Source organism: Neomonachus schauinslandi, chromosome 6, assembly GCF_002201575.2.
Source record: "Neomonachus schauinslandi chromosome 6, ASM220157v2, whole genome shotgun sequence".
Taxonomy (NCBI): Eukaryota; Metazoa; Chordata; class Mammalia; order Carnivora; family Phocidae; genus Neomonachus; species Neomonachus schauinslandi.
The window spans coordinates 86163793-86188870 of NC_058408.1; the positions used below are offsets into that span (position 1 = coordinate 86163793).

The window sequence follows — 25078 nt, forward strand, 5'->3', positions numbered from 1 at the left end:
CTCCCTTGACATTGAAAGGGAGGTTAGAAGGTCATCAGGACCTCAAGTACCCCTGTCTTTACAATCTCACCCGCTGTTCTTTTTCTGCTTCTAAAGGCCATACTTTGAATTACATCATTTGTTTCCAGAAATCATATTCAGACAAGCATAAAGAAAAAGATGGAAATCACTTATAATCTTACCACCCCAAAATAATCATGGGAACCCTTTGAAATCTTTTCAGTCATTTAGAGTTTTCAGGCACTTCTTAAGTTTTGACCATACCATTTGTACTGCTTTCTAATCTTTTGGTCTCATGACGGTTTTCTTATGCCCTTAAATATTCCTCAAGAACATTCCTTTTTAATGTCTAGAGAATTGCATATCATGAATGTTCCCTGTTTGGGGACATTTAGTTTATCTGGACTGTTTTTTCTTTACAAAACACACGTACATCTCTGAGTATTTCCTTAGAATAATGTCAAAGCTTGTGAACGCTTTGTAAAAGCACATTTCTCCTTAGAACTTCTATGCCTTTGAGGTGCCTGGGTGACTCTTGATTTCAGCTCAGGTCATGATCTCAGGGTCCTGGAATTGTGCCCCACGTTGGGCTCCACGCTCAGTGGGAAGTCTGGTTGAGGATTCTCTCCCTCTCTTCCTGCCCCTTCCTCCTGCTTGTGTACATGTGCACGCACTCTCTCTCAAATAAATTAATAAATGTTATGCCTTTTTATACTTGCATAAACAGTATGTTTCTGTGAGCTCTAAATAATACTGGGGGCTGGTCTTTGAAGTATGCTCAAATGTTTAGGGGAGAGTGTCGTTTTGCCCTTCCCCACTAAGCATGGCAGACACATGGCCCCTTGCACCCTGGTCATCTCCACCCGCGGTGGGCACTGCTCATCAGTCCCAGCACCACCCTTCCCCTGCCCACAGATTTCACAATCCTCCTTAACGTGTATAGAGGCAGCTACTGACTATTCAAATTGACACAAGAGCCAAAACCTATTTGCCATCTCTGAATCAGGGATTGACACCTCTGAAGAGGTGTGCACAGTCCTTGGTTTTATTCATTCCCTGAGAGGTGAGTGGGTTTGTGTAGGGGCTGAGGGTGGGGAAGCACCGTGGGTGATATTTCCATAGGCATCTCAGAGAGACCAAAATCTACCAGTCTTCACCGCAATCACTGTCATTTGGTAGCCACTCTGTTCTCTACCACTGGAGTGATTTAGGAAATTGAAGCTTTTGATATTCATTGAAGCCTTTATTAAAATGAAAACTCCCTTGGGAAGGGTCATACGTGAGGGCATGACCTGCTGGTACTTCAGTTCTCAGTCAAGATCCTGGCAGTGCTGCAGAGTTTGGGTCATAGGGAGCAGTTGGGGGTAGGGGGGGGCGGTGCACCCTGAAGAAAGCCTGAGCCAGCAGGAGATGACAGGAGGACCAAAGCCACCTGTTCCAGGGCCCTGAAACCTCCTTACCCCCGCCTCAGTTGACACCTCGTTTGGCCACAGTGAGGCTCTCTGGAAGGGACCCACATCTCACGTGTGCCGATCGGCTTCCGTCCAGCACGTGTGGTACAACCAGAGTGAGTGGGATAGTAATTTCCATCTCCATCACCACTTAGCTCACAGTCTGTTGCAGAGAACATCCCTCTTTAAGGAAGATGTGAAATTAGGGTTTATACGGAAGCATGCCAGCCTTCCTGCACCCACCCTGATTTGAAGGGTTTCAGTTGAGAGGTGCATTCTGTGTTCTTAGCATTTCCTTGGGTTACTCTCCAGAAGCAACCTCTTTATCAAATAATAGAACATTTGTTGGCTGATGGTGGGGAAGATGTTTACGGCATTTGCTAGGTACGGTTTAGTGTTCTGTGTCTCCTTACAGCTTTCACTTCTGATTAGTCACTCTAGTTTTTTTGTCTTTATGCATGAAGCTTAGGATCGGTCGTGTGTGTGCTTTGCAATTGACCTTTCTAGAGTGGGGTCGCCTTGCCCAGGAAGGAAATGTGGAGAAACCCAAGAGCTACAAAACTGCTGTCTAAACATGGTCACAGAGCAATCAAACGTGGGTAAGCTGATTCGTCAGAAGGTGACTGCTGAGCAGCTGAGGACCCTGCTTTTTCCATCATAAACGCCTTCAGCTTGTTCTTTCCTGACTTAGGACCTTGGAAATGCAGTTGCCTGTGCTTCTTGCTGTCCGTCTCCCACTTGCTGTCCGTCTGCCTTTACCTTGGCTGGGTAGGGTTGCCTCCCAGTGGGAAGTGTGTCCCGCTCCTCCCTGCCCCACCCTGTCACCATCCTCATCCTCCGTGTGTACCTGTGATTGGCACTTGGGGAACTGCACTGGGTGGTGTGTGTCCATAAAATGCGGTGTCAGCATACATAAATCCCTATAGGCACATCATCACCTCTGATTTAAGGTTAGTGTCCCCTCCCCACACCGGACACCTCAAACTTCGGTACCTCGTGGAATTAAAGAACGTACCTCAGAGGCTTCCTTCCTGAAGGAATAATCTGCCTTTTGTCCAACTTGAATGAATCTGTTGGGCACGGCACAACACACTCTGGGTTTCTGCGCTTAAGTTCTTTGATGCAGTGGCCCAGGGGCTAGGTGGCAGTCACCTCTGTGTCATCCTCAAAGAGCGGGTGTTTCTTAAACGTCCCTGAATTATTTAGAATTCATGTCCCAGCCGGTTCTTTCCAGCAGCCAGAAGCGGGCCTCCAGGACTGATTCAGTGACGGCCCCGACTGGCCCAAATGAAAGCTGCCGCTCTTGGCCTGGAGTTGGGTCTCATCCAGGGGTATTTTTTCCTCTGTTGATGCTTGCATTTTTGTAAGAACTTCATCCTGAAGCTGCATACTTTGAAGTTTAGGAAAAATAACATTGCCGCAAGATAGGGCAATTAGAATGGCTTTCGTGCTAGCAGGTATCAACTGCAGTTTAGAAGACGAGCCTCAGAGCGTGTGCTGTTGAGACAGCCGCAGGTCTTGCTGATCTGAGCTGGGCTGTGACTCTGGACAGTGTCTGTGAGTGTCTGGTCCCATCCATACCCAGATGGGGAAAGGAGGTCCCCGTGATACACCAGGAAATGTTATCAAGCCCACAGTTATGGAGCACCTATTCTGGAAAAGAAGTAAAATGAGCCCCTGCGTCTCTGTGGGGCTTGCATTCCAGCTAATTCATGGGGTCAGATCACAGATGGGCAGTTTGGGGGGAGGCTCTTGGCTTCCCCTGCCTGGTTTCTGTAGAGGCCTCCACTGCTGTTAGCTGTGTGTGTTGGGTTGTGTCATAGGGGGCATTGGAACTGGGAGAATCTTCCTGGAAGATGTACCACAGTGTGGTGGTCAAGGCCGTGGACTCAGGCTGGGCCATTGGGCGTGGATTCTGGTTCCGCCCCTTGCTAGTTGTGTGACCTCAGGCAAGTCGCTTAACCAGTTTCCTCATTGGATAAGTGGGGGTCAGTGATGGTACAGATCTCTCAGAGCTGTCATCAAGGAATAAGTGAACCAAGTTATCATTTATAAAGCAGAACACACATAAAACATAAGTGATATATATGTGTATGCTAAATAAATAAACATCCTTTTATATTTACTGTCAAATAAATAAAATCCCCACCACAGTAACCCTTGTGGAGCTGGACTCGGGATGTGTGACCCTGAGAAAGGAAAGGCTCCAGGAAGGAGGGGATGGTAGGAGCCTGGAGGCCAGAATTGCCTCCACTCAGTCACCATAACGTTGACCTTCTCCCGTCCTTATTTCCTCCTGGGAAGGTGAGCTGTGACCTGTCCTGGAGGCTGCAGGGTGACTGGTGGGACAGGGTCAGCCTCCAGCGCTCCCCCCACTGGCTTAACTCCGTGAGTTGTAGCGTGAATGCAGACTCTCATACTAACTGGCCAGCTCTGTCCTTGTCCTTTGCCCTATCTAGCATCGGCCCTACCTTCATTTTAGGATGAGGACACCAAGGCTTGGGCTCCTTCTTGCTCCTTTGCCTCGGGACAGCCATTACCGGGATGTGCTCCTTTCTTCCCATCACCCTCGTATCTGTTTCTCCATCCAGCTCCCCTTTGTCTTAACTTCTCCTCCTCTCATTCCGCATTCCCTCTCCCAGGGTGTGGGTGGCTGTGCAGGGAATTAGAGGGATATAATTAGCGTGCAGGGATACAGCCCCTCCAGCTTGCCTTCGTTCGTCTTGGACCAACTGTGCTGAGACGGCCTGGTACCATCTGTCCCTGCACAGGGTGCCATGGGTGGCCCAGGGTGGTAGAAAGGGGGATGGGAACGCCCCTGGAAGCCACGCCCTTTGCTCTCCCCCTTGACCCTGGTGATACTGCAGTATCCTTCCTCCGGTGCCCCCAGCACACACACAGACATGCAGCAAATACAGACGGCCCCACGATCGGAGAAAAGGAGCCTGGTATGGGGTCCACAGACCTGGGCTGGGCTGTGAAAGGTGGCAGTGGGCTGTGCCGGTGATGCCAAGCCAGGAGGGGAAGTGCCACCACAAGTCCTAACAGGTTTTTCTGGGGAGGGAGTCCGGTACCATGCCCCTGCCTCCGCGCAGGGACCCGGCAGGACCAGCTGTCTGCGTGGGGAGGGGAGCCCAGGAGCCAGGCCGCCCTGGACTGTAGGGCCCAACGGCGGAGGAACTGTTCCCACTCGCACCTGCCCGTAGGCCCAATTCCATGCAGTCGTCTTTGATCTCCTTGCATCATTGACTTAACCACCGTCGTCAGCACAGATCCTGGCCATTGCCCTTCTGATGCCACCGGCTGGGTTCGGGTGGCGGTGTGACTAGTACCTTCTCTTTCTGGTTGGAAAGGGCCAGGCAATTTCCTCCTGGGGCCTCACAGAGCCTTCTGGCTTCTCCACAGACCCTGTCATTCTCTCTGGCCTGGGGCCCAGGCGTTGTGGAGGTCACGATGGGCCAGTGCCAGTTGGCTTTTGTTTGCTTCCTTGGGCTCCCAGTATCTTTTCAGTGCTAAGACTGGATTACAAAAATGGCACATTTTATATGCCCAACCCTGTCTGTGCATCTCTGTAACTCTGTGTTTAATCTCATGTGTAGATAAGCACAGAGGTCTAAATCCAGGGTCTCGAGGACGGTGCGGTGTAGAAGCGCGGGTCCCGCCCACACCCCTGCCCCCTTCCTCAGGCTCACGCATGCGCACGCTCCCCCCCCCCAGGCAAACGCATGCGCGTGCCCGCCCCCGGCACACGCATGCGCACGCGCGCACCGTGTGGTTCTGCCAGTGCCTCAGGCTACCTGCAAGGGGTCTTTGGACCCAGATCCGGGGCAGCCGGCATGGACCTGGCCCTGTCAGTCTCTTCCTCTCTCCCTCATTGTTTTCCCATGAGCTCCTCAGTGCTGTATATCTCTGAGAGCTGCAGGATGCTACTGGTGACCCTGAAATCTGAAGATTCATTAGCCTTTGAATACTTTTCACTCACTGGGCAAGATCTCTCACAAGCACTCAATGGGCCAGACACTGTTCTAGGCACTAAAGATACAGCAGGGAACCCAACAGACAAAACTGCCCGTCCATGTGGACCTCACATGTACCCCTAGGGATTTGCCATAAATGATATAGTCCCTACTGACTTCTTCCAGAATCATCCAGGATTTCCTGTTTGCACTCCAGCAGCCAGACCCAGTGGTGGTGTGTGCTCTGCTGGGCCCCCATGGTCCCCATCCACACTCATTTTCGTTGGGGGGGGGGGGCGTTGTGCCTCAGCCCAGAGTTCTTTCTAAGAATTTATTTCAGTTAAGAAAACAACTCCCAAGTCCATATATATTTAGTCAGTTTTCAGCTTTTACTTTCTCTCCCTAAGCCTTTCTCCTCCTTCTCATGCTTCTCTGCCTTCCCTCACAGCCGTTCTCATGGTCAGAACTTCATCACACACGTGGAAAATCGGAAGCGAACGCAAGGCTAGAAAGACTCAGCCATCTGGGGAGTCTTTATGCCTGCATGTGTGGGATGCACGTGGTGGGGGAAAGAGGATGTCAGCACCTTCATTCACCAGCTAGTGTGACCTTGAGCAGGTTCTTAAAGAGCACATGCTTCCACAGCTGCCGAGTGGGTGTCCCAGTCCCTCTGTGGTTGGCTGCTATGAGAATTAAGTGGGGTCAGGTAATTGCTCGTTGTAGTGCTTGATGCAAAGAAGATCCTTCATCAGTCACACCAGAGTTTTCTGTTCTGTCAGGTGCATATTTGGAATACACCTCTTAAAGCCTAGGGTGACTGCCCATCCTTTTCATCCTTCACACTGTCCCTGAGTGCCTGGGACATGGTCCCTTTCTCTGTTGCCTTTCTTGGAGGAAGGACTAGGGTAGTCCTGGGGAACGTGCACCACGCCACGTGGAACTGGCCAGAGCTGGCCGCAAGTTGGCGTTGGGCTCAGTCAGTGGGCTCAGCTAAGGCCCAGTGCAGAGGAGGAGGTATGTTTGGGGAAGGAGCCTGAGGAAGGAGGAGCACCCCAGATAGAAACCGGACATGAGCCTGGTTTAGTTAGGGATGAAGAACTGCAGTGGGAGTGCGCAGTGGGCGTGCTTGGTGCAGCAAGGGAGCAAGAAAAAGCTGTGAAGTCATGGAGGAAATGAGCAAATTATCTGTGTGGCCCCTCCCCTCTGGTCACTGTGCACGAGATGGGGCCTTTGAGGTGGGCTGGCCCCAGACTGTGGCCCGTGGCCCCTCAGCACTGCGTCCCTTCCCCATCGTCTTCTTCCCAAGTGGGAAACACGCTCCCGCTGTCCTTTCTGTATCCAAGCAGAGGCTTTAAAAATACAGCTTCTTGTGAAAAAGAGACACAGTGTCTGAGTGAAATATAAACTGTGGTTGCTAAGGCTGCTGTTCTGTAATAGCCATCTGGTAAGTCAGCTCTGGGAAGTGGGACAGAAGCCTGGGGTACGGGCCCAGAGGGTGCTGTTTGTTGTGCATGCGATTCACTCCGTTACGGGGCACCCACCTAGAAGCAGGCACTGAGTGAGGCACCTCCCACTTCATCCGCACCCGGACTGTGAATTTCATGGTATTGTTGGCTTCGCTTTACCACCACGGACACTGTGGCTTGACGAGTACTTATAGACTGCATGTTTGTGTCCCCCCTAGAATTCATGTGCTCAAGCCTAATCCCCAAGGTGATGGTAGTAGGCGGCGGGCCTTTGGTCATGAGGGTAGGGGGTCTCCTGATGGGATAAGTGTCTTAGAAGAGAGACCCCCCCTTCCAAGATCTCCCTGGACCCTCTCTTGCGTGGAAACACAACGAGAAGACAGCCCTTTGTGAAGCAGGGAGTGGCCTTCATAGACACCAAGTCTGTCAACACCCTGATCTTGGACTTCACCTCCAGAACTGTGGGTAGCACATTTCTGTTGTTCAAGCCACCCAGCCTGTGCTATTCTGTGGCGGCATTCCACACGCATGAAGATTAAGAGATTAAGTAACTTGCCCTGGGTCACTCACCTCATGAGTTATGGAGCGGGAGCCCGGTCCAGGTCCTTGACTTTGCTGGACAGCAACTATTTCAACATCATGATGGGAGACTTTCATATAATTCTTTACGTTCCTCAGAATACTTCCATCATTGTCTTTACTGTTTCATCAGTCTTGGAAGGGAGATGAGGCAAGTTACCAACGAAAAACTGAAACCCAGAGAAACTTCAGTTTCACAGTGGTTCAGTTAGACAATGAACGAACCAGGAACAGAACCAGCTCCCCACCTCCCCACCCCCCCCCCGACCCCAGCTGCAGGAGACTCTGCCTCTCATCCTTAACAAACACCTCTTTTGACTACGTTTTAGTTCAGCTCTAAGGAAAAGTGAAATCTGTGGTTTTTGGGGGGGGGGGAGTGGATAAGCCTGGTCCTAGGTGGACGGGCTGAGCCTGGTCCAGGGCACAGGGGACGAGTGTGGTCCTGGGCGTGGGGCCTGAGCCTGGACCAGCCGCTCTCACAGGCCACGTGGACTGAAGAAGGCTGCAGCACACTTAGCCGTGGGAGGACTCACAAACTCACAAATGGTCATGGAATAGCCTTGTCATCTGGCCTTTAGGCTCCTGCCACTAAGTGAGTCCGAGTCACCATGAAGCTCTGTACCTGCCAGTGTTTATTCATTCCTTTGACATCTGAGCTGTTGCTCTGTAGCCACGTCTGTGCTAGGCACTCTGCTAATAACCCTTCTTGTGTTGTCACCTTGCTACTTGCATCGAAACCGATCTGGTGGGAGGGGTAAAAGACCCTTGTTCTGTCTGTCCAAGCACGTGTGAGCTGATCTCTGTTCACCAACAAAGTCCTGGCCTGGAACGTAGAGTACCATGCTCTGCATGGAGAGGACACCCCAGAATCCTCGGGCCCAGGCGTGTGGTGGCGAGAGCTGACCCTTGATGTTTCAGCTGCTCCCCGTTAGCTCATTGCATGTGGGGCTGGTCAGGGTTACCTCTGCCCAGCACAGCACCCCCCCGCCGACGCTTTACAGCGGTCAGCTGCAGGTGGCAGGGACTGGAGTCCGCTCTCGCACATGAACGGAATTGTACGTTTTGTGTAAGTTAGACTATTTCTTGTACGTGGATAGGTGCCTTGTGTGGCGAATGGTTTCGAAGGTGAGCTGTCTTGGGAAGTTTTCACGTGTCAGGCTCAGGTGCGTGTCACCCCTTCTCTGTAAAGCAGCTCTTTGTCACGTGACATCTAGTCAAGGCTGTAGATTTAATGTCTGCATTAGCCAACAAACTAGCCCTCTTCTGGAAGAGCCGCATACCCCTGTTCTGGGGCCCGGGTTTCCTGTGAACGGCATCAACTCGGGGGTCCGATTCCAGAATTGTTTCTTTGTGTTGCCGGTTTGTTTGCCAGCCACTGTGCTGTGTTCGCTTGAGGGAGACCACGCAGGTGCACATGCAGAGTGCACTCTTCTGTGTTCCTGACAGGGGGGCCCTGCAAGCAGGAACAGACCTGGTGCTGCCCTGGGGGGTTCTCTGGCCGAGTTTCTGCGTGTTTCCTAAGGGCTCCGGAGAATGGTTTGGAGCTTCACGTGGGCTCCATGGGAAGGCACCATGTAGAGGACTGACCGTAATCTGAGCCTCTCTTGGTGGGTTGGTAAGCATTGCAGGTCAGCCTGAAATAGGACAGGGCGCTGGGCGCTGCTCACAGCTGCCCAGTGAGACAGGTGGGGGTAACCCCATCGGGCCACACAGATCAGGGGCCGAGGCCCGGGGAGGTCAGGAGCATGGCCAGGACCCATGCCCGAGGCTCCCACCCACCCCTGTGTGCAGACTTCCTTGATCTGGCTGCGAATCGAACTTGTTACTAGTCCTTTACCTGTGGGCCACGAGGTTAAATGAGGAAAGACGCCTTGGAGTTCTGGAGTGGCCGTGTGGCTGGATTCTGGAGCCGAGACCAGTTCTCTGCACAGTTCATCAGACGGACTGCTCCTCCTGCATGTCCATTAGCCATTAGGGGGTGGGGGGAAGGAAAGAAATGGAGAGAAATGAGGATTCGTTTAGCAGAAGATAAAGCCCAGCTGCGGCCGGCACTGAGGACAATGGTTTGACTATGTTCTGTGTTACCCTTTTATAGAATGTAATGTCTCATTTTTTTTTTTAACATCTCAACTGAGAGGAATATTTTTGTGATAATGCGGGATGTTCTTTTATATTTTTATATCCGCTTGATTTTGTCTGGAGATAATTATTTCATTATTTTAAACCCTTAATTCAGAATATTAAGCGATCCTTATCTGTGTCACAAGACTGCAGACAATTGATGCCCCAAAATGCCAGTTTATGCAAAATGCCATTCTCCTCTCAAAGTGAATGCTTTTGTCTCTAGAAGGTTGGACTTTAGAAAGCCACACTTTTCTTCCAGAGCATGTGAAGGTGAGGATCAGGGCCCCAGGTGGCTGTGCTCATGAAGTGGGCACAGGAAAGGCAGTTGGGGGCCGCTCCCACAGGACCCTCACACCCAGTGGGACTCATGGTGGACCAGCCAGGATGGGCCGTGGCCTGTGTTTGAGGTCCTGCAGCTTTCACTCACTCCGAGGTGCTTCTTATACTCCCATTTGATGGGTGAACAAACCAAGGTGCAGAGAGGTTGTGTGGCCTGCCCAAGGTCACACAACCAGCAGCTGTAGACAGAGAGGGAGGGCCAGAAGGAGTTCCGAAGTGGTTTCCACTAGTTCAGGAAATTGAACAAAACAAGACCCAGAGCCAGCCCACCTGAGCTGGGGACCGGAAGTCATCTGTGATGCTCCCCCTCCCACGTCCTGCCCACCGATCATCTGTTCCCAATTCCCAGGTGGTCTCCCTCCCCAGGACTTCGCACGCTGCCCCTTCCTGGCTCCCTAGACCTCACGTGTGTCCCCAGGGAGGTGTGGGCAGGTGTGCCGACTTCCTGCCCAGCTGGCGGAGGTGAGCCCCGCGTCACTGTATTGTACTCCTTCCAGCCTCACCCACCCCGGTGCTGTCGGCTTCCTCTTCCACACAGATGTTTTTAGCTGTTCTTTTTACCAGGCATTAACATGGGCTGCTGTACCAGGAACCAGATCCTTCCCATGGGGCTTAGCAAAGATGCCCTTCCTCCTGAATGGGCCAGGGCGTCTGCCCTCCCCACTCCCCCACTCTCTATCCACCTTGTCAGTGGGTGTGTCCAACATACCATGAGCTGGGCTGGGGGCAGCACGACAGCCTCTACCTTGGCCATCCCACTTCAGCTGGGCCAGAGGGTGGGACAGCAGAGGCAGACTCAAACAAGTACGTAAGTCCCTCGTGAAACAATCCTAGACTATGATAAATGCGAGGAAGGAAGCCTACTTGGGATGGAGATTGACAGGACCGGCAGGGGTGTCTGCCTGTGGTTGGGTGGGCTTCATCACTTGAGGAAGCCGGAGCCCCGGGAGGGCTTGCGTCCCGCAGATGGGTCTTTGTGGATGCAGGCCCTGGGGTGGAGGGGGCTTGCCAGGACCCGGGCCTGCCCCCAGCTCTGGCTGCACACCTTCTGCTTGCCTGGCCTTGGAGAGTGGCCTGGGATGTAGGGCCCTGAGCCCTTGATAAGGAATGTGTGTTTGCTTTTTTAAGCGCAGTGGGAAGTCACAGGAGTGTTTTAATTAAGCAGGGGAGTGTTGTGATCTGGTTTATATTCTTTAAAAAAATTTTTCTCGTTGGTGTGACTCATTTGGGGGAGGCCGTGTTTGTCTTCTAGGCCAGAGGTGGCGGCCGCCTGGGCCAGAGCGCTACAGTGGGTGGTTGGTGACACACTGTAGAGGTGGAGGTGGGAGGATGTGCTGAGGGGCCAGATGTGGGGGTGCGGCGAGGAGAGGGATCCATGGTGGTTCAGGTTTCTGGCTGAAGTCCCTGGCGGGGTCTGGTAAGTAAGAGCAAAAAGGGAGAGGACAATGAGGCATCTGGAGTTGCAGTGTGGACACGTGTGGTTTAAGATACCAGCCTAGTTCTTGTCCTGGTACAAATGGAAAGGATACATCGATAAGGGTCTCTGGCTGGTGGAGGCCCTGGCCCCAGGGTTCGGGTCACCTGCAGGACCGCGGCTCACCTGTAGTCTGTTCCCCTGCCCAGCACACTTACAGAGGTGAGGGAGCGCTGTGGTCGCCCCTCAGTTAGGTCCCTGCCTGAGCTCACTGGCTTCAGGAACATCCAGGCCCTCCCCACATGGCGCATGCAGCAGTGAGCGGTTCCTCCTACAGCCTGAGCATGACCGGCGGCTCTCACAGCCCTGCACACTCCATGGCGGGGTGGGGGGGGAGGTCCTGGCCCTGAGCCGCTCCGTGTCTGCAGCCAGGCTGCTCCCTTGCACAGTCCACTAAATGCGGGGCATTTGCTCTGGTCACGGGGCCTTTGCGGGAGAGGTTCTCACTGCCTGAGATAGTCTGTAGCCTCCCTGCCCCCACCGCACGGGGGCCTGACAGCTTCGCAGCCATCTGTGTGGCTCTTCCAGGGAGCCTCTCAGACCCCACCTCCCCAGGATCTGGACTCAGGTCCCTCTTGTGGGCACCCTCCCCCGCCCAGCATCCCTGGGTCACTGCCTGCTGCCTGCTCCTGTCTTTACACCGAGGGCTCCCGGGGAGAAAATATCGGGTCTTACTCCTCTCTGTCCCTAGGATCAGTATGACACTCAGGTGTTCACTGACAACTGCCCTTGTGTTACAGTCCCCTTTCTACACAGGACACCTGCTTTTGTAGTCGCTCCTGAAAAGAGGGGTCGGTTCCTAGCTTGGGGTGGGGAGGAATCTCTGGGGGATCTGAGCGTTAGTGAACCATTCTTCCTTTTTTTTTTTTTTTAAGATTTATTTATTTATTTTAGCGAGAGAGAGTGGGGGGTGGGGAGGAAGGGCAGAGGGAGAGAGAGAATCGCAAGCAGACTCTCCACTGAGCACAGAGCCCGACTTAGGGCTCCATCCCACCACTCTGAGATCATGGCCCGAGCCAAAACCAAGAGCCGGATGCTCAACCGACTGAGCCACCCAGGTGCCCCTTACTGAACCATTCTTAACGCTACCCCGGGTCTGTGGGCCTGCTGTGACATCCTGGGATTGAGGGGGCAGGTGATCCCCTGTAGGCTGAGGGAACCAGATGGTGATGGGGCCTTGAGGGGTGACATGGTGCGGTGGGGGAGGCGAAGAGGGGGAGAGGAGGGAGACGATTATATGAGTTTATGGCCTGGCAATGCATCATTGACACCATCAACATGCAGAGCCCTGTACCCCCAGCCCAGACACCAAGTGCACATACACCTGCTCTTCCTCCTCCGGGTCCTCCCTACCAGCCTGCCCCCCATCCCCACCCCTGGTCCCATGCTGCCTTTGCATTTTTTACAATGTAGGTCCTCCCTATCCCTTCAGAGTTTCTTCTGGCTGTGCACTGTAACCCTATATCACCCACTGTGAAATGTGTGCACGGCAGAGGTGGAGGGAGCTGGTGGGGGTTTGAAGACCACACACCTGGCTTAAGTTGTGCATATACACTGTGCAGAGAACAGCCACATGCCTCCTTGTCCACTCGTGAGAGCAGAAGGGACACTATTAAATAATTATAACAGGCAGCAGGTGCTCTTGGACTGGCTCTGGGCCAGGTGGGACAAAGGTCACCCTAACTGTAAGGCGCTTAGATGTGAGTGACCTGGGGCTGTGTCCCTATACTTCTGAGCTTCTAGTTCCTCACCTGCAGAATGGGATGATGCTTCACGTGGATGTTGTGAGGATCACATGGGGTAATATCTGGAAAAGCTCCTATAAATGAATCAAATGTAAAAGAGGCTTATCTTGGCTGGGGGTGCATAGCACCCCCAGGGCCGTATTATTAAATGGTCATATTACAAAGTTGGTGATACAGATTGAATCTCCTGAATGGCATTTTCTCCACCCCCCGTCCTCCTCCCTCCTTCCTTCCCAGTGCCTGGCCTGTGCCAACACTTCTCAAATATGAAGCATCACAACTGCTGAAGGGGGCTGTGGAGGATGCTTGTAAATCCAAACTAAACAGATAAGAGGGAGCCGGCTACTTCCCAGTTGCTTCCTGAACCAGTTGGCCAGGGCAGAGTTTGCTGTGAGAATTGATTTTGAAATAGCCTGGGAGGCAGAATTACTAAAGATAACTTTTGGAAAAGAAAATTTCATTCTGCTTACTCAGCATGATGGAGCAATTAAAATGCTGGTTTTCCTCCTCTTCGAGAGCTACCCCTGAATAATTTATGGCTTCACCCATAGGAGGCTGTAAGTCTTCACTGAAATACAATGATTTCCACTAAGAGTGGGTGTGGGGCTGTAGGCTGTTCTTGCTACCCGGGGCCCCCTCCAGATCCTGGCCTCAGTGTCACGGCAGCTCTCGGCCAAGAGCAGTGCCCTTCCAAAAAATGGTTGGTGACCGTGAATATGGTGACCACTTGGCTCTCTGGACCTCAGTTTTTTCTTCTGTAAAATGAGGGCAGTTAGAGCATTCGAAAGCCCTCAGCCCAAGTCACAGGATTTCTGTTGCTAATGTGTCAGTAAAGGTTTCCAAGTTGCCACAATAACCTTGCAAAGCAGGTGTTCCATTTTCTACGTGGGGCAGATGAAGTATTTATCTAAGACTGTGCAGTTAGCTATGAGTAAATTCAGGGTTTCGGCTCCCGACTCTGTCCCATCTAAAACCTGGACTGCCTTGTCATTCTCTTGTTTTGCTGTGAAACACATGTTTTTCAGAGACTGTCTAAATCAGTCGTAGAGAAAGGTTGGGTGGGGGGGATGGTTAAAGTTCTGAAGAACGCGCATAGCTTTTATTAGAAATTGCAGAATTTGTCTCCTGAGGGGTTATCTGCTGGCTCAGTCAGTGGAGCATGTGACTCTGGGTCTCGGGTCATGAGTTCGAGCCCCAGGTTGGGCATAGAGATTAGGTAAAAGAGATTTAAAAAAAAAAAAAATTGTCTCTTACAAATCTCTCCATACTGTTAGCCTGGCTTAAGTCACTATATGGAATTGAAAGCCGTATCTCTTAAGGATGTGTGTGTGTGTGTGTGTGTGTATTTCAAATGGCTGTTCCTGCATTAGTCAAGAATTGTGAGGTTTTTATTATATTGGTGAAATTATCTAAAGGAGCCCCTTCAGATTGATTCAGCAATAAATTTCAAGTTGCCACGTGTCCAGTTCCAGGACAGAAAGATGGCAGCCTCACCTGGGTGGGAATTTCAGGCCCTGAGGGGTGAAAGCCTCCTTAGAGAAGTCACCTTCCCTCACAAGAAAGTTTAAGCTTGAAAGCCATGGCCAGGCTCCTGGGCTGGATCGGTGTGTCTTTGCGTCAGTGCCTTTCCACCCCTCTCGTGTCCCTTTCCCTGCGGAGCGGTGTCTGTGCGGGCCGGGCGAGAGCGCAGGGTGTGCGGTGCGGGGTGGGGGGACCCCGGGACCCTGGCTCGCAGGTGGAGGTGCACCCCGCGGAGCCCCCGGTGCCTGCCCCGGCTGTGTGCGCTGCTTGCCGCCACAAACCCCCCCCATCTGTTTCAGGTCCAACCCGAAAGATGCCCCCCGGCGCCAGCGCCATGGACTTCTTCCAGCTCTTCGTCCCGGACAACGTGCTCAAGAACATGGTGGTGCAGACGAACATGTACGCCAAGAAGTTCCAGGAGCGCTTCGGCAGCGACGGCGCCTGGGCCGAGGTGACGCTGACAGAGATGAAGGCGTTCCTGGGCTACATGATCTCCACCAGCATCTCCCACTGCGAGTCGGTCCTCAGCATTTGGAGTGGCGGCTTCTACAGCAACCGGAGCCTCGCCCTCGTCATGAGCCAGGCCCGCTTCGAGAAGATCCTCAAGTACTTCCACGTGGTGGCCTTCCGCTCCAGCCAGACCACGCACGGCCTCTACAAGGTCCAGCCCTTCCTCGACTCCCTGCAGAACGGCTTCGACTCTGCCTTCAGGCCTTCCCAAACCCAGGTGAGGCCTGTGTGTGGGTGCCCCGGGCCCCCTGCCCCTGGGCCCCCCACTCCCATGGCAGCCCTCACCTGGAGGGTGCTCCTGCTCTTCTCCTGCCCCCCTAGACTCACAGCTCCCCGCCACAGAGAGGTCAGGAAGCGGGGTTCTGCTCTGACCCGGTTTCCCTCCTCCTTGCCTGCATCCTCCCTCCCCTTAGTGGCGCTGGCTTTCCAGATGATGTGGTTTTCAGGCTAAGGTGAATTTTCTTCTATGAAGAAGAACCTCTAGTAGTAACTTTCCTGTGTTCTCTGAGTATGCAGTCCCCTGTTGGTGGTGACAGGGGCTGAAGCCTTGTAGGTGGCCAAGAGAAGGAGGCCAGACTCTCAACCACTCTTCAGGTATCTGGCAGTCACTCAGGTCCTGGGGTCCACGTGGCACAGGCGGGGCTTTTGGACCACGGTTTGATAGAGCCCCACAGCTAGCTGTTATGGCCCCCTTCCCAGCTTCCCTCCCTGGTTCTAGAAGGCTCTGTTTGCTCTCAGCTCCTGAGCCCCTGCCTTCTGGTGTTGACAGGTGGCCAGTACCCTTGGCTGCAGGGAGATACGAGGTTCAGAACCATCCTCAAAACTGCTCTCTACTGGTCTAGCAAACTGAGGAGGTGGCTTATTCCTGGGATGCCTCTAACCAAAACTGTACGAAGTTTTTGGCCCACTGGAGCCCAATTCCATTTGACCCGTTCAATGTGGAAACGAAAATCGACATCGTTTTTATTTGTACATTTAAAGAGCCATCGGCCCACCCACTCTTCCTTGTGCTTTTCCTTTAAGGGCCTTCTTCATAAACCTCAGATTCTTTTTGATGGTCTCCCTTTCCCTGATTCTGTATCTTGCCTTTTTCCCTGTGCAGCTAAAAATCACAGGGTTTCTGTGGGGGAAGATAGCGCCCTATTTCAGGTCTGTGGGAGCCTTTAAACAATCTCTGGAAGCATCCCCCCATGCTGTTCTGTGAATATGCTGGGCTCATTATGATTTGCAGGTGGATGCTCTTTCTGACTAGCGGAAGCTTTTCCCTCTTCTCTCTGCCTTAGCAGATGTGTACCCAGTCTCCAGGGCCCGGTGCGAGGCCCGCATTCTCATGCTGGTCCCGCTTTCCTGAATTCCCCCACTATTTATAGGACAGCTGAGTCCCATTCTTCCTTGTCCCCAGTTGTGTCTCTTACCTTCCAAACAGGAGGTGGGCTCTTTTTGGGACACAAGCCCTGCCTTACACAGGCCCCGCAGGACCAAATACAGGGCCGGGCACGTTATTTTTTTGTTTCACTGAATATTTGCTTGGTTGAAAATGAACCAAATCAGAGGCCTGCTGGCTGGATGCAAGGGGAAAAGAACAGTATTCTGACCATCCTCGGGGCCAAACCTTTGAACAGCTCCTGGAAGAGGCTGTGGGCTCGCTCCGGCTGAGTATCTCTTAAGAATCAAACAACCAGCTGCTTGGATGATTGATACTTAACAGTGTAAAGATGAGGTTGCTGAGGATCTTCTAGCTCCTCGACTAGGCCAGGCTTATCCAGGGCTATACTCCTATTTGTGGTGTGGTGAGCTGGCCTCGTGCTGCCTGCCTTCAGAAACCGCGGTGTCAGATACCTGAGACCCATGCCTAGGGCGATCACCATGCATGTGTGTGTCTGGAGCCTGGGGTAGCCTGTGGGCACAAGGCAGTGCCTGCTAGCAAAATCTGAGCTTGTGAGCCCGTCCCTTCCCAGCTTGGGCATGGGTGCCCCACAGGGGCCCAGCACATTCCCAAGCCAGCAGTGGCTGGACCGCAGTGCCCATGGGCAGTTCTGCCCTCCTCCCTTTTATGGCTCAGATGCGCAGCGAGGACCACCAAGAGCCTAGAGACACACTCGCTTTATTCTTACCCCCACGTCTTTTTGCATCCAGTTGACAAGGCTGAGGGAAGGTCCTAAGATAAGTCTCAGATTGGGGAAGGGCTCCCTCATCATGTTGGGGGTTTCTTTCCTCTTTCCTTTTTTCTTTTTTTTTTTAATAGACTTTGTATTTGATTTTTATTTTTACCTTTGTATTTGTGAAGTTATGTTTTCTTTTTGCTACCATTTTGTATCTGGTGCCCTCTGTTGGTCAGGACCCCAGCAGGAAGCAAGTCCTGTGTTCTAGACGGGCAGTTGAAGAGGATTGGATGCGGGGACCATGGACAGCCGTGGGGTCAGGGTGGGGGGACATGACTGGGCTGGTAGCGACAGTGGGAAACCCAGGTCAGCCGTGGGCCGGGGAGAGAGGGGGTGTGTGTAGGAACACGGAGGTGACGGTGCAGGCAGGCAGGGGCCTCTTCCATGTCTTGCTCCTGCCTCCAAGTTGGCCAAACAAATCCAACACTGGGCCAGGGGCCTGGGTGGTGTGGTTTATAAGAGGTTGACGTCCAGGCCGCAGTGGGGTGGGAAGGGTGGTAAGTGCATCTTGGGGGCAAACAGAATACCCGGGATACCACCCCACAGACAGGGACATGAGGCAGCAGGAAAGTAAAAGATCCCTTGGACCAGTTTTCCAGTTGGCTGATAATCACATGGAATTCTCCTCTTCTTCCATTTCCCTCCTGACTGTGGGCCCCGCTGAGCCAGCCCTGGATCAGCAGGCAGGAGCAGGGTCACCCAAAGGAGATGCACTCATGAACTGCGGTATATGATTGGTTTTGAACATGATTAGGCCTTCCTGTTAGCCGGGGGTTCCTATAAGTCCTTGTACCCCTTCCTTTGCAGATAAGCAGCTTGACCCCCGTGTGCACCGCAAAGCACCAGCCTTTCTGTGTGGAACAGGACCGTAGCCTCCTGTGAGCTTGCCCGGGAGTGGGGGCGCTTTCCTTCGGCCCCCAGCAACAGGCACATTGTGCTTGGTTCCTACACTTACTTTCTTCTCAAAGATGCTTCTGCCTCGTAGAAAAGGTTCCTGTTCTGATCCTTGATGGGAGAAGCTGGAAATTCTAAAGGTTTCCTGGTTTTCCACCTTTTCTCCTCTGTGAAAAGCCCCTGTTTAGACTCTGGATCATTCATTCAGGTAGAAGGGGATTGAACAGTGCGTTCGGTTGAGAGTGGCCATCTGCCACGCCGGAGCCTCAGGGCCCCTGTGAAGGGTCTTCACTCTGCCTGCTGAGGGCCGTTGGCACGGTTCTCCATCATGTGTGGCTGGATCGGCTCCAGGCTCCCAGGCATCGCTCTGCATCCTGCACCTTCACACACACTCCACCCTCAAAACACACGGCCCACTTGCCTCGCAAACCACACACCCCCTCTGCCCTGCCATCTCTGGAGCCTTTCTGCTCCAGCAAATGTGACCCTCTGGGATGAGTTTAGAACTTTCACAGAGCCTTCAGAAACCTGATGGTTCTCAGAGTCTAACAGTAACCCACATGGCCAGGTGTCGTGTGTGTGTCTATACACACATTTCCTCAAAACTGGGGGCAGATTCATTAGAAGAATATTTTCGGGAAGGGATTATGCAAGTAGGTAAATGGATGCTTTGTCTTTCCTCTACCATAACCACTCCACACCCCAAAATGAGCTGTCATACAGAGAAGGGGACTCAGGAAACACAGCTGGGTAACAGAGCTGCGGGCCGGCCGGCAGCCTGGAGGAGAAGGAAGTGGTTTTCTGGCATGTATAGCTTTCATGCAGTTTGCTTTTGTGAGGCCAGTGACGAGACATCAGTGTGTGGCTGATTCTGTGTAAATGTACATGGACTAGAGGTAGGTTGGCTTCCTGAAGAAGAGGGAGGGAGCGAAAACAAGTGGGCATGCCCCGCCAGGAGTCAGGACCCCTAGAGATCCCTCTACCAAGTGAGAGTTTGCACTGGGAATCTTGGGCAATGGTAATAATTATTATTGTAATTATAATAAGATAATTATAAATCATTAAAACATATACATACATTAAATATGTATTGTTTTATAAATACGTAAAATAAAAATAAAATTACTTTTTAAATTTCCATTTACTAAATACCTGCTGTATGTCAGGGCCCATGCGTATGGTTTCTTGCTTCGTCCTCCCCAAAACACTGTTGTAGATGTTACCCTTTTACTGATGGGGAGACTCAGGATCAGAGAGGTAAAGTGGCTTAGGTCACACAGCTGGTCAAAGGCAGGGACTCGATTTGAGCGCAGATGTGGTGACCCCCCCCCACCCCCCGAGCTAACGCTGCCTTCCGTGAGCATCTCTGCTGTTTCGTTCCTGGCAGGTGCTACACGAACCCCTGATTGACGAGGACCCTGTGTTCATCGCCACGTGCACGGAGCGGGAACTCCGAAAGAGGAAAAAGCGGAAATTCAGCCTCTGGGTCAGGCAGTGTTCCTCCACTGGCTTCATTATCCAGGTGAGCCCGGGGACGGGCCCAGGGAGGCCAGTCGAGGGGACTTGGCTCATTCGGGAACTGCTGAGCTGGCTCACTCACCCTTTCTCTGGGCCTTCCCCAGGAGCTGCCGCGGAGGCGGGGGCTGGGCTGGGGCTCCTCACGGGGGCTCTGGGGCAGCCACCACTGTCCCGCATGTTCTTCCTGTCCTGTCCAGCCCTTGTGGTCCAACAACAATGGTAAACACTGATCAAAGCTCAGGCCCTGACCGTGTCAGCCAGAAGCATCACCAGAAGAGCCGGTCACAAGAGGGGACTCCCATCTGTCTGAGGACAGGCTGTGTGGTGGTCCCAGAAGACCCCTCCCACCCCCGTCCCTTCATCCCGTCCTGAGGAAGCCTTCTTCAGGGGCCACCTGGTTAAATTAGCCTCCGCCAGGAGCACAGGCTCTGTTCCGCTCCAGACAGACACGGACGTGGCTTTCAGCAGAGTTGGGGAAGTGTCAGGTGTCCGGCTGCCGGGATCGGCCGGGGTGCGGCATGCACAAAAGGAGAAGCTGGGGGCTGGCCAACGCCAGAACGTGGCACCTAAGTGACAGCTCCTGGCCCCGGGCTGCTTTCTCCTGCCATGCCACCTGGGACACCCTCTTCCATCTGTCAGGCCTGCCAGCCCTGCAGTCCCAGCCGACCCCACCTCACCGCCCTCGCCCGGCTGCTGGCCCGACCCGAGGCACAGGGGTTCCGCACTCCCTTCCTCCCGGGGCCAGAGGAGGAGTCGTGGGAAGACTCAGTCGGGTATCTCCTCACCACAGTAAGGAAAGTGCACGTGCTTCAGGCAAACGTGGCTGCTAAGAAGGACCGTCCCATTCTCTCCCTGCAGGCCTGGGGGACCTTCAGCTTGGGCTGGGGCTGGTCCTCGGACATCTGCCCGTGTGGCTTGTGAACAGACGCTCCTGCGTGGGTTCTGCGTGCATGTGTCTACACCACTGCCTTCTTACTGGGAGCACTCAGTGGCCAGGAATCATGCCCACTACCTGGCAAGGCCACAGATCTCCCCCCAGGACAGGTTCTGCCCAACTTCTATAAAATCCCCATCTATAAAAAGGCTGGACGGGTACCTTGAAGTTTCCTTTTGTTTCTAGAACGCTGTGATTCTAGGAGGCTTTGCTGCCCGGTGAGGGGCTGCACTTACAAGCCAGAAGTGAGCAGCAGTCGGGCTCTGCACCGTGGCCGGGGCAACAGGGGGTTATCCTTCGGCCACAGGCTGTCCCGTGACGGGTAGAGCGAGAACGGTCCCCAGTGCCTCTCTTTGTTCCCTGGTCCAGAGGGAGGGGCCTGTGGTGGGCAGCAAGCAGGGAAGGACACCTTGCCTGTGAGGAGCCAGAGCACGGAGGGAGCCACCATTCGGCCTGGGCACGGTTCTCCTTGGTTTCACGTTTCTCTTTAGTTCCCCTGTCTTTGGTTCTCCACGTCCTGAGCCTGGTCTGATAAGTTTTGGAAGTCCGCAGCCTCGGCAGGTAGGTGGGGCGAGCAAAGCTGGGTGGAGCAGCCCCTTCCCCGGAAGAGCTTGCTCGCCTCCATCCCCCGCGTCTTCCAACAGCCTGTGCGGTCCGAGCGCCGGAGGGTGGGTGGTCCTCCTCCCCGGTGCCCACTTGGGGTGCCCGCTGAGGTTGGTGTTGGGCCGCGCAGAGTCGGCACTTCCTGCTGCTTCTGTCCCATGATCCTGGGCTGCCTCTGCCCTCCTCGTCCTGAGGGCCAGCAGGGGTCCCGGCTCCTGCCGGTTCCAGAATGAACTCAGCCAGTTTCCAGAATGGCTCTGGATCCGAGCATCCTCCCCACAGAGGGAGGGGGTGGGGTCACTAACCAGCAGGGTCCCTGCTGCTGCAAGGTCCTGTGGTTCCCCTCTTTGCAAATGCCATGTGGGGTTGTAGACACAAGAACACTGTTTTCGTTTTAGTTTGTCAAAGACATTCTTTTCCTCCATGACTTTTCAACAGAGAAGCCCAGTTGCTGAGCCTGTGGGAGACTGAGGCCAGCCTCTGGCATGAAAGGCCCTTTGCCATTCTGCTGCTTTCCCTCGGTAGCAGTCTGCCTACCCATGGCTTTCTGAGGTTGGCTGCATGTTTTGCTGCGGCCAGCAGGATGCAAGCTGGAGTGAGGCATAGAGAAATCAGAGCAGACGTGCAGGATTCTCCTTGCGCTTCTCCGCTCTGCCCACGAGAGAGTGTCCAGGCTCCATACCTGAGGTCTGAAAACCCACGAGCTTTGGGACCTTTTCCACATGCCACTGAGCTTCCGTGGTGGTTCATTACACACTGACATAAATGACCCAGGGCCTACCAGTTTGGGCCCGCAGAGCTGGCCAGACAGCTCTCTTCCAGTTATTGAGGCACAGACTGAGCTGATGTCTTGAAGGAACAGTGGATGTATAGGTGGGTTTCTAGCAGAAAACAAGGTCTTGCTTCGTCTTGGCTGTTTCATTCCGCCAAGACTCAGCTTTCGTTGGCCGGACTGCATCCTTCTGAAGCACGGTCAGGCTGAGGATTAGCTCCGTTCGAAACATTCTGGGCAAAGGGATAGTGAGGGGAAGAAGGTTCCACACTGGCCAGTCATTTTTCTGGTGGCTCAGGAAAGGTTAGTGGGAAAGATTCAGGAGCTCAGCGCAGCCAGCTCATCCTGTGCCTCAGATGTGAGGCCTTTCTCCCCACAAGGGCATCTGGGTGAGGAGGGTGAGCTAACGGCTAGACAAGAATAGTAATACTGGGGCGCCTGGGTGGCGCAGTGGGTTGAGCATCTGACTCTTGGTTTCGGCTCAGGTCGTGATCTCAGGGTCATGGGATCGAGCCCCATGTCGGGCTCCACCTTCAGCAGGGAGTCTGCTTAAGATTCTCTCTCCCTCTGCCACCCCACTTGTGTGCTCGCTCTCTCTCCCTCTCTCAAATAATTAAAATCTTTAAATAATAATAATAATAATAACGGTGATGGTTGTTTAGAAGAACTCCGGTATTTTCCAGTATTTTCCCAGGAAAGGACTGTAGGGAAGGATGTGATAGGAGGGAGGTAGAAGGAGAGATTATATGGATTCATTCTGGAAGTTAAGGGGTTCATATTGTTCATTTCTGAGAGTGCAGGAGGTGGGGGTAAAAAGTTTTCAGGAGGAAGAAGCAGTGGATGAGGCCGCTGAGCTCTGGGAGCTGCAGAGAGCAGGTGGGACCCTTGTATCGGTGGCTCTCTTCCAAACCTTCCTCCGGCAAGCTCTTACAGAGGTGCTGGCTCAGACTGCTGGACCCGGGCTCCCACTTGGCCTCCATGGAGCAGTCCTGCAGGTCCGCTTACCTTAAAAGTCCTTCCATCCGAAATGTCTATCTTGGTGTTCTGCCATGCACCAATCACTTGACCATGGAGACACCGGCCTGTGACGCTCCGGGCCATTCATGTCGCTCTGTGAAGTTAGTTACCGCCGGTAAGGCCCCAGGCCTTTTGTCTTTGACAATCTGGTCAACTCTAATAGGAATGGTGAGGAATGGATTATGTGTTGTGTATTGTGGGGGTTAAGGAAAGGCGTGGCCCTGTCCTCAAGGAGCATTATCGTTTTTATTGTTGCACAATATGCACAGCATATACAACTTACCACTTTAGCCATTTGTAAGTGTCTGTTCAGTGGCATGAAGTTTATTCACAATGTTGTGCAGCCAATACCACCATCCATTTCCAGAACTTTTTCCTCATCCCAGGCATCTGGGCGCATAGGTCTTAGCCTGGGGGATGATACACTAGCACGTAGAAAGAGTGAGTTCCCCGTGAGCAAAGGCACTTTCCACATGCACTGTGGATGCCGCTGGAGCCAGAGGTGGGGTCCCCGGCACCTTGGTTTGGTTGAGCATTCAACACTGTGCCTCCAAGCTTGTCACGCTCCCCCTGGTCAGGCTTGCCCCAGGCTCTCCAGCTGTGGGCCTGTGGACTCCCAGTTACAGATAGTTGAGTGACCAGGACAGTGGATGTGCTTTGCAAACCTGGGCCCCATCACCATCTGTCTGCATCCCATGCAGGGACAGCACGTCAGTCACTCTGTCATTGGGTGGCTCTGCAGGATGCAAGGTGCTGGAGAGTGCCTGCTCCACGTCACTCCCTTCCTGACTCGGCCTTTCTGGTTTTACCCCCTGATCTCCGCAGGGCTCAGAGGTTGTGATGATTAATTTTGTGTGTCGGTTTGGCTGGGCCACAGTACCCAGATATTTGGTCAAACAGTATTCTTGATGTGTCTGTGAAGGTGTTTTCTGGATGAGATTAACAAATCCGTAGACTTTGAGTAAAGCAGATTACTCTCCATAAGGGGTGGGCCTCATCAAATCCGTTGAAGACCTTAATAGAAAAAAAAAAACAAAAAACTCATCTACCTGGAAGAAGAGGGAACTCTGCTAGAAAAATGCCTTTGGGTTTGGATTTGACCTGCAACCTGGGTCTCTAGCCCACCAGCCTGTCCTGCTGGACTTACCAAGCCTCCATTATCATGTGAGTCTCAAAATAAATATTCATCTCTGTTAATAGATGGAAGTGATTTTATATATATATAGGTTCTATATACATATATATTTGTTACATGTCTATCTATCTATCTATATATATATATTGGTTCTACTGCAGAGGGTTTTCCTGCAGTTCACCTGGCTTAGAAGTAAGTGTTCTCATAGGAGAGACAGATGTATTTAAGCCATTCATAAATACAGTGTGACAGGTACAGCATTAGAAATGCGTGTACAGTGTTATGGGGCCATAGGCGGCTCCTGGGGGCTAAGAAAGGCTCCCCGAGGCGTACAGAATAGGGCACTCAGAAGGCGTCTGTGGCAGCAGGGGGTGGAGGGCTGGAACAGGAGCCCACGTCCCTCCCTGCAGGCCGGATGCTGAGGCGCACCCGCTGAGCCTGACACAAGCCTTTGAGCACTATACAGCTGTCCTTACTTTACACCAGGGAACACGGAAGCTCCAGAGAGTGAGTCACTTACCCCAAGATTCAAGGCTGAGAGGCTGTGGAGCAGAAACGGGAGCCAAAGGGCTGGCGGGCTCCCCGTTCTGCGGTCTCTGTGCAGCCCGCGTCCTGCTCCCCAGGGCCCTCTCAGGAAGGGAGGAAGAAATAACAACCCAGCTTGGGCATTCTCTTCTCTCAGACACGGGTGTCCAGATGGAAGGTATTTCTCTGACTCACCTTTCAAATGTCCATTTAAGGAGAATCAGGGATTGTAGTTTATTTACATCTACGGTAGAAAGTCGTCAAGGCTAATGGAGGCCCCTTTTACCCCTCCCGTGCCCACAGCCTGGCATAGACTCACGGAGGATCTTTAGGCCTTTGACTCCAGGCTTCCA

General features: G+C 53.1%; 1 protein-coding gene across 1 annotated transcript in view; it reads left to right on the forward strand.

Annotated features, from left to right (window-relative positions):
* PGBD5 (piggyBac transposable element derived 5) overlaps positions 1-25078 on the forward strand; it is a 95252-nt gene that overhangs the window by 50141 nt on the left and 20033 nt on the right. The window contains exons 2-3 of the mRNA XM_021696154.1: positions 14955-15382; positions 19609-19743. Of these exons, the coding sequence (XP_021551829.1) occupies positions 14955-15382; positions 19609-19743 (563 nt within the window). The remainder of the gene's footprint in view (positions 1-14954; positions 15383-19608; positions 19744-25078) is intronic.